The sequence below is a fragment of the Dendrobates tinctorius genome, unplaced genomic scaffold (genome assembly GCF_039654945.1).
Source record: "Dendrobates tinctorius isolate UK_male_01 unplaced genomic scaffold, ASM3965494v1 ptg000194l, whole genome shotgun sequence".
In the NCBI taxonomy this organism is placed as follows: domain Eukaryota; kingdom Metazoa; phylum Chordata; class Amphibia; order Anura; family Dendrobatidae; genus Dendrobates; species Dendrobates tinctorius.
The window spans coordinates 3,223,869-3,237,524 of NW_027361861.1; the positions used below are offsets into that span (position 1 = coordinate 3,223,869).

At 42.5% G+C, this 13,656-nt stretch overlaps 1 protein-coding gene across 7 annotated transcripts in view; it reads right to left on the reverse strand.

Annotated features, from left to right (window-relative positions):
- Positions 1-6,080: 6,080 nt before the first annotated feature.
- Positions 6,081-13,656, reverse strand: part of SIPA1L1 (signal induced proliferation associated 1 like 1) — a 314,165-nt gene continuing 306,589 nt past the window's right edge. For all 7 annotated transcript variants that reach the window (XM_073552718.1, XM_073552717.1, XM_073552714.1 and 4 more), the window contains 2 exons: positions 11,485-11,566; positions 6,081-7,927 (listed from right to left, as the gene is read on the reverse strand). In XM_073552718.1, the coding sequence (XP_073408819.1) occupies positions 7,784-7,927; positions 11,485-11,566 (226 nt within the window). In that variant the 3' untranslated portion in view covers positions 6,081-7,783. The remainder of the gene's footprint in view (positions 7,928-11,484; positions 11,567-13,656) is intronic.

Here is a 13,656-nt window from a genome sequence, read left to right on the forward strand (position 1 = left end):
TTCCTGGGGACAGAGAAGGGCAGGGAGAGCCAGATAAGGGCGCGCAGCAGCAGAGGCATAAAAGGAAAAAGCGCGCGAAGCGGAGTAGTCTGCCGCCGGCGGGGAGCAGCGCGCAGAGTGGTGAGCCGTGCGGCTCTGCTTCCCCCACCGCAGAGTACCAGTGTGGCGACGGGCCATATAGAAGGAGCCCCTGTCACCTGCAGAGAGAGCTGTGCAGAGCAGAGCGTGCAGAGCCATGTGAGCAGAGCCATGCACACAGAGCAGAGCTGGGCGTTGAAGCAGGAAGAGAGAGAAGTGCTCAGTCTGGGGAGCATCAGCTCCACAGACCAGCGATCGCTGTCGCCTGACGCCAACCGAGGTGACCAGAGAGGAGACGGGCAGTGTGTGCCCGGTGACCGACAAAGCCAGTAGCCAGACACCAGGATCGTGAGTACTGTGCATGTGCCGCCTGAAAGAGACCGGTAGCGTGACCGTAACCTACACCCTGACTGCCCTAGTAAAACTCGGCCCCATACACTTGTGACTTGACTTGGCCTTTGTATACTTGCATAGGCACTCTGGAGCCGTACAGGACTGTGGCCCTTACCGTTGTTTAGCCACTAAAGTATATGGACTAGGAACAGAGACCAACCACTGTCACCAGAGGATGGGGTATTGTCATTTACTTGGCCCCACTGGAAAGGTCGTTGTTGTAGGTGCCACAGTTGGATCCCCGCCTGTTACAGACCTCACCAAGATGTCACGTGCCGCTGTTGTTGGTGCCACCATTGGAACCCTGAGGAGCTGCACCCAAGACGACTACAGACTGATAAGTTTCACCTCTTTATTACTGAACTTTCATTCGTCCCTGACCTACCCTGCACTCTCCCAGTTCTGCCCCATTCTATATCACCCTACAATCCCTCACTCTCTGCTTGGAGTACATTCCCCTGTAAATAAACCTGTTAACTCTTGCTCTGCCTGTGTCCCATCACTGCATCCTGCGTTCCTGCTTGTTATCTTACATATGTATCACCAGAAAATGCAGCGACTGAGTGCAGCAATGCAACTGAAGGTCAGTTTGTACTTTTTTAAACCACAGCTTAAAATTTGCATAAAAAAGCAGCAAAAAAACGCAACATGGGACCATAGCCTAAGACTACGTTCCCATGATAAGTGTTTGGTGAGGTCTTTGATATTTGTAGATTGATTTTTTGGCAGCATTTTTATTAGGTAAATTATGTTACTAGTTTTTTCAGCGAATTTTTTGGATGCATTTTTATCGCCTATTTTTATTTCTCTTTTTGGTATGCTATGTTTTAAATAAAGCTGCCATACTTTTAATTCTTCCTGGTATTTGGCTTTGGAAAACTTTAAGGCTATGTGCGCATGTTGCAGATTTGCTTGCAGAAATTTCTGTGCGGTTTCTGCATCTCTTGGCAGAAAACACAGTGGTAATTCTGCACATTTTTTGTGCAGATTTAATGCGTTTTTGATGCGGATTTACATGCAGATTTGTATGCGGAATTGTGTGCGGATTTGTTAGCTAAATGTCCTTCTGACATCATGTCCTTTTAACAAATCTGCTGTGATTTTGGCACCATATCCACAAACCTTTTTACAACTGCGGTTTTGCTGCAGATTTGAGTGACTCAATGGAATTCTATGGGTGAAAACGCTGCAGATCCCAAAAAGAACTGACATGCTTCAGAAAATAAAATGCTGCGAATCAGGACGGAATTTTCTGCATCATGTGCACACCAATTCTGGATTCCCATTGATTAACATTGCTTTAGTAGTCCTTTGCGGGTTTGGTGCATTTCCTTGCAGAAAAAAACCGCTGCGGAAACACAGTAAATCCACATCGTGTGCACAGTCTTATAGTCATTGCAGATTACATGTGTTTACACATGTGCGTTTTTTTTACTTGCAGATTTTAACATATCTAATGCAAGTCTATGAGGAAAATCCGCACATAAAACTCATTGCGAATTCTAAACATGCACTGTAGTCCAGTTTATGCAGAATCTATATACCGTTTATAAAAAAAATGGTATAGTGCGCAGGAGACTTTTATAAATCCCATCCACTTTTCTAGAATTCTAAGACACTGCATTTTTTGAGCAGCGAATACACGCAGGGTCTAAAACTAATCAAAAACCCAAAGTAGGAATTAAATCTAAACTGAGAATAATTAATCAAGGCCGGTGTGAACAATGGGTGGGTGGGAGTGTGATGGAGTCAGAATTTCCCAACTAATTGATAGGTACATGTCTCTTAATGAATCTGGTGTCTGAAAAGTGGCGGTGTGCCTTGCCACAAATCTTACTCGAGTCAAGGACGTAAAGTAAGCCACAACATGTCATAAATTAAGACAAGCTCTGATGTCACACTCCCTGTCCTACCCCAGCTGTACCCATTTTTTCCAGAACAGTTCAAAAACGGTAGCGAAAACGCCAAAAGTCGTAACAAGTTGCAAATTCTAACGAAAACAGTTTGATGAATCTGTGCCAAATTATTAGAAAGTGAGCCATGACATTAGGCGAACAAATCTTTATCAGACAAACCAGAGGAGCATTGCACGGCGAATAAGCCTCCTTACCTTGACAAGCCAGAGCTGGCATGTCACTCTCCACAAGACGAAACCTTACCCCTTATACCTCTGTCCAGAGCCTCTCACCTAGCCAAATCAGTTCTCATACTTTGCACTGACGAGAGCCAATAGCCCGAAACACCGTGTCTGCAAATTGAGAGTCTGATTTGGCTGTTATCCCAAGTCATATTACAAGACTCGTTAAAGGGTTGATTGTGACTTGTAGGATCGCAACTACCAACAGGTGGCACTGTAGAGTAAAAGTCCTGTGTCTTTCTGAAGAGGCAATTTGCATATCAGACAAACCTCTATTCTTTTATTATTAACACTGATTCATTAAGCTCCTTGTGATCCTGAGTAGAAATTTTCCACAATGTGTATACATAGCAAAAGCGAAAAGCGTGTGTCCCGTTTGTGTGATCGGAGATGGACCTACTATCTATGCGGTCCGGTCAGCTTCATTAGGACCGCAAGGGAAAGAGGGTCCAGAAAGTCAGCAGCAGATTCCGTCACAGCAGTTACTAGGCTTTCATTACTTGTCCTAATATCAGCACTCACTAGCAGAGCTGGTGGGTCTGCAGCTTTGCTGGGACTCCGCAGGTTTACATGCAATTCCTGGGTCTAATAGAAACAGTGCTATTGCAGATGTTGCTTTCTTCTTTTCAAGGTCCTCTTGCTGTCTGGGCAAGGTTAAAACGTTAGGGTCCTGCAGTGAAAGGATGGGGGCAGTCAAACCTGTCTGTGGCCTTAAGAGATATCATTGTTTGAACCCCAAAATTAAAGGGATTTTTACAGGGTTAGAAAAGCATGACTTTCTTGTAAAAAAAAAAAAAAAAATACAACCAAAGCAAATAAATAGTAAATGTGATATTGTTTGGTGTATTACTATATATAACTCCTAAGTGTCTAATTCTAGGCAATGACTCTAGATGCCTAAACTGATTAAAACCACACACCAAACCTCAAAATGAATCTTGACATTAAATCAGCCTGAAAAATCAACTCAGAGCGTAAACTCTTAGAATTACTGCAGATCCTAAAGAGAAAATATATTTTGGGTTCTTATTTAACTCTAGATCCATTAAATGCATTCAGACCAGCCCCCAAATAAATACTGCCTCCCTAATTTAGCGCCTATACAAACTCATAAATTAATGCAGACTCAAAATCAGACCATTAAACTGAAACCTCTCCAGTAACTTATCCCTCACTTCATCCTCTCCATCTCAGGAAGATGTGCAAAGAGTAATTAATGTGTAGAACACAAAGCAGCAAATTTAATACATTGAATACAAATACATGTCAACATTTTCAGATTTATATTTAAAATATCTAGAAACCATGTATCATTTCCTTTAACACGTAAAATTCGTTTACTACGCTTCAGACTGGGACCCTCCCCCCACATATGACATAATAGTAAATATGTTGGGAGGGGTTAAAAGGGACCTTTCACCAAATTTTCAGGTTGAACTGGACCCATGATGTACTAGTGGCTAAAAAAAGTTTTTTTATCGCTTCTCCATTGTCGAACTATTAGCAAGCAATGTTTTTGGCATCTGATGAGTTAACTTTTGTTAATCCCAGACAGTTTTCACTGAGGTTATGTACTTCTCAATGTATAAGTTGCCAAATCATGAGCAGAATCAACACTCAAAAGGAAAGAACACCCCCCCCACCATAGCAGGTTTCTCAGTATGTGAGATGTAAGGAAATCGTTCCAATCTCCTGAATGATTAGAAATTGCAGCTGAGTTTTGCTGTGTCACATTACAAACCCATCTGTCAGGTGTCCTCTTCTCATAGCACTGTCAGGGCTCTGCTTCAATGCCCATCCCCTACACTATCTGTCTGGAGCTATGTCAATAGTAACACTTATGTCTATTGTGCTAAAATGTTGCTTTGAGCACAGACATTAGTGTGACTCATCTCCGGACAGGCAGTGGAGGAATGAAGGGAGATGAGCAGTACAGCAGAGCTGACAATGCTATGTGAGGAGAGCTGATAGATGGTTTTGTAATGTGACACATCTAAACTCAACAGTGCTTCCTCTTCACCCACAGAGACCTTATATGAAAGGTGTAAGTTATCCATGCTCTAATCTCTCAGCACTTCCTAATCATGCAGGAAGCTAGACCAGGAGATCAGTTCTGTATCCTTACATCTCAAGCCCCTCCTCTGTCTATACAGGCATGCAGGTCATAAAAAAAAAAAAAAAAAACGAATAAAGTGATACCCTGATATCTGCGCTCCGATGTCTAATTCCAGAGTAGTCCATTTTTTATTAATATGTAAATGAGCTGTTAAGATCTATTGACCAGGCATAGATTTCTCTGGGAATCTGACATCAGAGCTTATTATAAATGAAAGGGGTTGTTACCAGTGTGAGACATGTAGATCAGGAGAGCAGACTGTCAGTGATTACATGTCTCACACTTGTAACAGCCCCTTTAATTTATAATAAGCTCTGGAGGCAGATTCTCAGGGAGATCCATGTACGGCCCATAAATCTTAACTCATTTACATATTAGGAAAAAGGTGTATTTCTATGGAATAAGGCATTAGATTGCAGATATCGAGGTATCATTTAAATCCGCTTCCTGTGACCTGTAGATGTAAATATAGACTCTTTAGAAGAGCAGATCGTACTGACACATTCCTTATCGGAAAAGGAACGCTCTCTCGTGGTTGCTGTCATGCAGGTAAGGGAAACAGTGTTATACCTCCTGTACACGGACTACAGCTTATTCTGAAAAGCTACATGAAACAATGCTTTAAACTTGGAAAAGAACATGCAGGTAGGTACTTGTTTTTTATTTTTCATCATGATGCTAGATCGGTCACTTAACAGTGACCGACATAAGCAATTGCCTTACAATGAGGTCCATCATAATGCACGTAATTTTGATAACCAGGATAGTCCTACCTGCTGTACTACTCTTCCCATTAAAGGGGTTATCAGGGACTTAGAGAAAAATGAATCATCAACAGGTAATTGCCATCTACCTGCCTGTTTTGTCACATCCCTCCGTTCTCAGACCGGCAATTATCTTCCTTCCTGGGAAGTTACATTGACAGAGCAGTTCCTTTTCCTTTGATCTGTGGTGCCGACAGGTCATCACTGACATAGCCATGTTGATTGACAGCCCGCTCAGACCAACGCAGTGGGGAACAAACTGTCAATCAACATGATGTTGGCAGTGACACTCAGTCAACAGAGTAGAGTGGAGGAGAAGGAACTGCTCTGACAATGATACATCACGGAGCAGTCATGAACTGCACCTACCAGTGATTCTTCTGCTTCCTGAGTCATGAGAAATCATTGCCTGGCAGAACAGGCAGGTGAGTTAGCAATTACCTGTTGATTTATTTTATTTTTTTTGTCTATGGGGCTAAAAGCATTTAAGTCCTGGATAACCCCTTTAAATATGACAGTCTCCTAAGCAAGCCCCATAGATGTAAACTGAGCCTTCTACTTCCTTTGGAAAAAAAAAATAACCAAAAGATAGTCAACTTTTAAAACCAGTTTATTTTCAGGATTTTACAAGTTTTCTCTGCAACTTCAGATACAATAACTTTGTTGCAAAAATTCTAATAAATAGCCTGCCTCAAGCACCTCCCTTTCTGAAGAAGATAAATCAAACATTTCAGAATGGTTGAGAGAGGCTTGGGAAAAAAAAATTAAATGTACAAGTGATACCAGGCATTATTATATAAATCTCCTTCATACAATCGTTAAAAAAAAAACAAAAACAAAACGCTCAAACACTTTTTGATCTCCATTAGAACATCTTACCAAACGACTCTGGTAGGATAAATAACTGAACTGTAAGCTTTTTGCCATGGTGAGTGAATAGAGTATTTCTGTACATGTCTTTTTAAAGCAGCTAAAAAACAAAAATGAAAATAAAAAAATCAAAACGGCACATAGTTGCAAAGAAATAAAGTGTCACAAGAATTACTAAAAGCATTGGAAACAATATTTCCAGAGAACAAATTACATTTTTCTTACAAAATATAAATATCTCTGCCTAGATAGAATCTGGTAGCAAATATAGGGTTTGGTTTAAAAATTTAGGTTACAGGCAAATTTGAAACTGTTCATTTTGATGCTATGTAGTTTTCCAATACGTAGAGCGGAACGAAAAAGGTGCAGGTGACTAAAGTCGTATCTGTGTCCTCCATATTGCTGGAATAAATAGTCCAGGTGATCACTGATCAATATCTGTACAGTCAGATACAGGCAATGGGGACTTTCCACATACGATAACTGGAAGGAATATATATTTGTGCGCGGTGACGTGTGCTTCTACATACTCAAAAAGAAGAAGAAAAATGAAGGTTGTGATATTGGTGACCATGAAACGGCTCAATTACGGAAGGGTCCACCAGGGACGGACGCAATCTATGGTCCTGTACATTAACAGATAATCAATATCGGCTGCCAGATCGCAGGTGAAAAATAGACTGATGCCTGGAGGGGGTCACTGATGCACGGCTGCAGACAGTCGTTTCCATGTGCTGAAAAGGTAATCAATGGGGCAGCAAAAAGAAAAATGGAAAAAAAACAAAACAAAAAAACAAACTTCTACATAATCTCCTTGTGCCTATAATTTATCAGTGGGGTGGGGGTTATTGCTTTTTCACAAACAATGTGAGGTACATGTAACTATCTACACTAGTGGGGGGGGGGGAGAATTCAAAAGAGAAGTCTTTTACTACAATAAAACCAAACAATCTTCATTTGCTCGCTGAAAACCATACACCGCACATCATCGAAGCCGTATCTTAGATGGCTTTAGTTTGTTTTCCGATACACATCTGCATGACAAAATTATTTCAAGTGATACAAACCATTTAAAACCAAAAGGAATAGTCATTTTATGGCATTTTTTTTTCACTTAGGGATTATTGCCCAAGAAGCGACCAGGTTTGGCATATATATATTTTTTTGCGTTCAAAACTGTACAGATTTTACGTCTGAAACGTTCCCATTTCAGCTACGCTTCTCACGATGTGTAATTCTCGTAGGCATGGTGTAGAAGTGATGCTTTGCTTAATACATGCACGGCAGGAGAAAAGGTTGGGAGTTGGAAATCGCTGCGGCTCCTTTCTATGTACACTCTGATCCACGTGCAGATAAAGCTAAAGGTCTACGGTACACACTAGACAGGACACCAGAAGTTCGCTTCTGTACAGTCTGCATTGTCCATTAGCTCATGTCTATAGTGTTAAACACCCATTCTGTGAACTTCTTCAGCTTGGCAGTCGCATTCTGGGATTCTTCCTGCAAGCGGAGGTTGTCTTCTCGTAAGAGTTGCACTTCGGCTTGAAGATTTGCTTTATCTTCCTTTTCCTACAACAAAAGCATATGGTTATTAGCAAACAATCTGGTCAATATGGCCTTGAGTCAGCCCCCGGAGTCCAGGAACTTTTTTTATGCATGTTGTTTCTTATATTTTAAATTTTACAACTATAAATAAATTAAACAGAAAAATCTGCTACAACTACTCTGGTGTTGGCAGGCCAAATGTGTGCTTATTTTACTTGTGCCCATTCATTTGAGAAAAACGCTGAAAGAACTGACATGCTGCGGATTTGGAAAAAAACGGATAGGCAAATCTCCAGGGGAATAAACAGTGTGTGCATGGGAATACAGAAATCTCATTCAATTTGCCAGTACTGCAAAAATGCATAGAGTGAATTAGCCCTAAGGGTCAGAGTAGGGCTTCTACAGGGCATGTGCTGGGATTGACTTTAATGCTGGCTTAAAAAATCATCTCACCTGACGAATGAGCAGTTTGCTTGTTCATTGAGCGATTGCTGGCTGACATATAGGCCAATAACCGAGAACAAGCCTTCTTAGGATCATCCGATAATAAGCCAGTGTAAATAAGCCACAAGGTTGCCAAAGTGAGTTGTAGGGACTTAAGGGCCTGTCACACATAGCGAGATCGCTGATTTTGTGATACATCAGTGATCTCTCCAGCGATCTCACTGTGTGTGACATGTATCAGCGACCGCCTCCCCGCCGGGTATCGCTAAACGTGCAGGATCGTCCTGGGCCGTCTTTTGATCAGCGGGAGACCATCGATCAGCGAGCTCCCAGCGCTGCAAGCAGACGCTGGGAGCTGGTATCCAAAGTAAATAGCGGGTAACTAAGCACGCAGAGCTTAGTTACCCGCTGTGTACCTTGGATACCAGCGTGCTAGCGCTGGGAGCTGGTATCCAAGGTAAATATCGGGTAACTAAGTGCCGTGCGTGCTTAGTTACCCAATATTTACCTTGGATACCAGCTCACAGCGCGAGCACGCTCATATTCAAGGTACACAGCGGGTAACTAAGTGACGCACGCGCTTAGTTACCCGATATTTACCTTAGATACCAGCGTCCTCACTGGTGCTGATCGCTGGTGAAGCTGCCTGTTTGGCAGCTCACAAGTGATCATGTAGCGAGGCACCAGCAATCCTGACAAGGTTGTATCGTTGTCGGGATCCCTGGTGCATCGTTTAGTGTAAAGGCACCTTTACATTGTGAGCCCCCAGTGGGGGGGGGAGCACTTACTCTAGTATCTGTTTGCTTGGAAACTTCCCAAGAGTTGAAGCCAATTATGATAAAAAATTGCGGCTTGGTAATAAAACTAAGATTAATCAAATCAGGATCCAACAACCTTTAAAGGTTCATCCTATAAAGCATACTATGGCCCAGACCTAAACCCAACTGAGCATCTCTGGAGAGACCTGAAAATGGCTGTCCACCAACGTTCACCATCCAAGCTGATGGAACTGGAGAGGATCCCCAAATCCAGGTGTGAAAAACTTGTTGCATCATTCCCAAGACGACTCATGGCTGTACTAGCTCAAAAGGGTGCTTCTCAATACTGAGCAAAGGGTCTGAATACTTATGACCATGTGATATTTCAGTTTTTCTTTTATAATACATTTGCAAAAATTTCTACATTTCTGTTTTTTTTCAGTCAAGATGGGGTGCAGAGTGTACATTAATGAGGAAAAAAAAGAACTTTTTTGAATTTAACAAATGGCTGCAATGAAACAAAGAGTGAAAAATTTAAAGGGGTCGGAATACTCTCCGTTCCCACTGCAAATATCGGTTAGGGAAGAGGAGAAAAATACATAGTTACATAGCACAGGAGGCTTAAACAAAAGCAATCCAGGGAGCATCCCCATCATTGATGTGCAAGGAATCATCAGATACAGTCACAGAAACTTCTGGGCTATTTGCCAGTCTCCAATTACCAGAATTAAAAGTACAAGAGCCCAAACCCTTATCTAGGAGAGGGAAGCTTTGCTTTGCTGATAAGTATTTACATTCTCTAGACAATAATATCACATGGTGCTGTATGGGTAAGATAAATAGTGTATGTTCCCAAAACGTAGGAAGAATAAGATTTCCATACGGGGGTCAACATAACTAAATATGTGATTGTTTTTTGGTCTGCTGTGCACTAGTGATGAGTGAACATGCTCGCGTAAGGTGTTATCCAGCATGCCCGGGTGCTAACACAGTGTCCTCGGCATGCTTGAAAAATATGTTCAAGTCTTCACGTCTGCATGTATCACGGATATTCGACAGCCGCAACACATGTTGGGATTCCTTAGCAAACAGGCAATCCCTGTAGGAGCCGCAAGACATGTAGCTGCAAGGACTCTAATATATTTTTCTAGCACGCCCGGGTAACACTTTATCTGGGCAGGTTTGCTCATCACTGCTGTGTACCATTATCAGCTCTGATTGCAGTAAGCAATGACTAATGTGATTAATGGACAGCTTGATACTGGAGTGTAGATGCTAAAAGTCAAAACATTTTTGCTCGACTTTGAAGAGTTGCAAAACTTGTTCACAACTCAAAGTGTTTAATACCAGAAATCTGGCAAACACTCCTATGAATCGGGGCCAATAAGTCTTTAGTTATCCTAAGATCAAATATTAGGTTACATTTGTGATATTTAGAACACATTTTTAGTAGGAAAAGATACAAAATTCAGTTTGAGTAGAAATTTACATACGGCCTGGATGAAGCGATGAAAACCAGAATTGAATCATCCATTATTACTATTTCTGCCTGCATTCAGAGAAAGGCAAAATGACTGAGAACAGTTTTAAAGGAGTTGTCCAGACTTGGGGTTCCAGTCTGTAGTCACTATGTGACTACACTCTTATGAATCCTTACCATGCGCAGTGGGTGTGCTGTCAAGATTCTCCAGGAGCAGGTGGGCGATTTGCATACATATGGTCACAGATGAAAGATCTGCTTTTAAGCAACATCAGAAGTTACATTTCTGATATATAGTCACAGTACTTGATGCCCTCCTTTATCTTGGCGTTGCCTGGGGTACTACTTCCCTTTTCAAGTCCAAAATGACAACCGCATTACCCTGGGGAGCGTAGCCAAAAATCTGAACCATGCCTGCTCTGATCCTTGTCTGCTGTGGAGGGAACACATCATTGACATCTTCAACACTGGTCCAACCCACAGCAGAAAGAGGGGATGGGAAGCATAATTTAGACTTTTTCACAGTGCTCCCCACGCCAATTTTGCGCAAGAAGAGAAGTGGATAAATGGAGGCAGCGCCAGCATCAAGGAGCGCACTAGGATATGGAGCAGGAGCTGACAAGACTGCTGGAAAAACTCAATGTCAATTGTAGTTTAGCTACTGTTCATGCTGGGCTTCTAGGAATCAAGTGGGTGGTCCTAAACTGTGACTGTATGCCAGCTTATACTGGGAAGGTTGTCAGAGAAATCCAGCAGTCACTGACTACAACAACCACTTGACTTCTAAACTCAGAAGCAGGGATTTTAATAAATAAAATACAATTAATACTGAATATATTCCAGCAAAACCTTCTTGACTATGTCCACAAAGACAGTTCCCTTATTCTATACTGTCGTACCTTTTTCAAGTCATACTGCAGCATTTTCAGCATGCCTTCCAACTGCTCAACCTTCGTAGCCAGTGAAGTGGGAGACTCTTTCCTGTAATAAAAGACAGAGCTGATAATCAGTTATTTAAAGAGGTTATTCAGGACTATATTCTTTTTCTTTACTGTTGGCCTAAGAACTTACAAACAGGTAGTTGCTAACTACCTGCCTGTTCGGCTCAGCACAGATTTCTGGCGGCACAGAGCTGTCACTAACCCCCTTCTTGCCGGCGATTCTGCGGCTTCAGCTGACGTCACACAGAGCAGCAACAGCTTCTCTTCTGCTCTACTGATGAGGTGTTACTGCTGACGTCATGCTGATTGACAGCCGGATCCCTGGTGCATAACCTTGGGGAGCCAGCAGTCAGGTGCAGACGACAGAGCATTTGTTGATGTGGATCAGCCGAATCTCAGAAGTGGCGCTGGATAGAACAGGCAGGTAGTTAGAAACTACCTGCCTGTTAATTTTTTGGTTCATAATAAAATAATAATTTAGTCCTGGATAAGCCATTTTATATGGTACTCACCAGGAATGGGCAAAATGAACCTACAACAAGCTTTATTGTTTCAATATTAGAGTTTTTTTTTCTAGTGGAAGTAAATTATGTTTCTGTAATTTAAAGGGGTTCTCCGGGAACACGAAAAAGAAATTAGAAATATATTCCAAATTACATTAAATTAGCCAATCATACTCCTTTTATCTAGGAAGGTAAATCAATACAATACATGACAACGTCTGCCGTCTTGTTAAACTGACGGAAACCTGTCTTAGGATATGCTCACACGTTGTGTGGTTTCTTTTATGCAAAGTTTAAGCTTACCATATATACTCGTGTATAAGCCAACTCCCTTAATTTTGCCACAAAAAACTGGGAAGCTTATTGACTCGCGTATAAGCCTAGGGTGGAAATGCAGCAGCTACTGGTAAATTTCAAAAATAAAAATAGATACCAATAAAAGTAAAATGAATTGAGACATAAGTAGGTTAAATGCTTTTGAATATCCATATTGAATCAGGAGCCCCATATAATGCTTCATACAGTTCAGATGCTCCATACAAAATACGTCCCATATAATGCTGCACAAAGGTTAATAATGGCCCCATAAGACGTTCCATAGATTATGCCCCATATGCTGTCCCATAAAATGTTCCACAGAATAGGCCCCATAAGATGCTCCATAGAATATGCTACCCTATGCTGCCCCCATAAGATGCTCCATAGAATATGCCCCCATATGCTGCCCCATAAGATGCTCCATAGATTATGCCCCCATAAGATGCTCCATTGAATGTGCCCCCATAAGATGCTTCATTGAATATGCCCCCATATGCTGCCCCCCATAAGATGCTCCATTGAATATGCCCCCATAAGATGCTCCATTGAATATGCCCCCATAAGATGCTCCATAGATTATGCCCCCATAAGATGCTCCATTGAATATGCCCCCATATGCTGCCCCCATAAGATGCTCCATTGAATTTGCCCCATATGCTGCCCCCATAAGTTGCTCCATTGAATATGCCCCCATATGCTGCCCCCATAAGATGCCCCACAGATTATGCCCCCATATGCTGCCCCGATAAGATGCCCCATAGATTATGCCCCCATAAGATGCTCCATTAAATATGCCCCATATGCTGCCCCCATATATTGCTGTTGCCACTACTGCAGGTATAAAAAAAAAAAAAAAAAATGACATACTCACACCGGCACCTGGCCCCCAGGGACAAGGTGTGCTGAGCAGGCGGGGACACCGGCACGCTATGGGGGCCAGGTGTCGCCGCTGGCTCAGGACCCGGCACCTGAGATATTCACCTGTCCCGGTTCCAATGCTGCTCACCGCTGTCTGCCCGCCGGGTCCCACTGTCAGTGACTGCCCAGGCAGAGGGTGCACACTGACTACGTCATCACGCCCTCTGCTGCCTGACGTCACTGACAGAGGGACCCGGCGGGCAGACAGCGGCGAGCAGCGTTGGAACCGGGACAGGTGAATATAGCATATACTTACCTTCCCCTGGCGCATCTTTGCAGCCCCGTTCTCCAACGGTCTCCTTTCCTTCCTTCAGCGGTCACGTGGTACTGCTCTTTAAAGTCATAAATATGTGCATATGACTTCAATGAGCGGTACCATGTGACCGCTGAA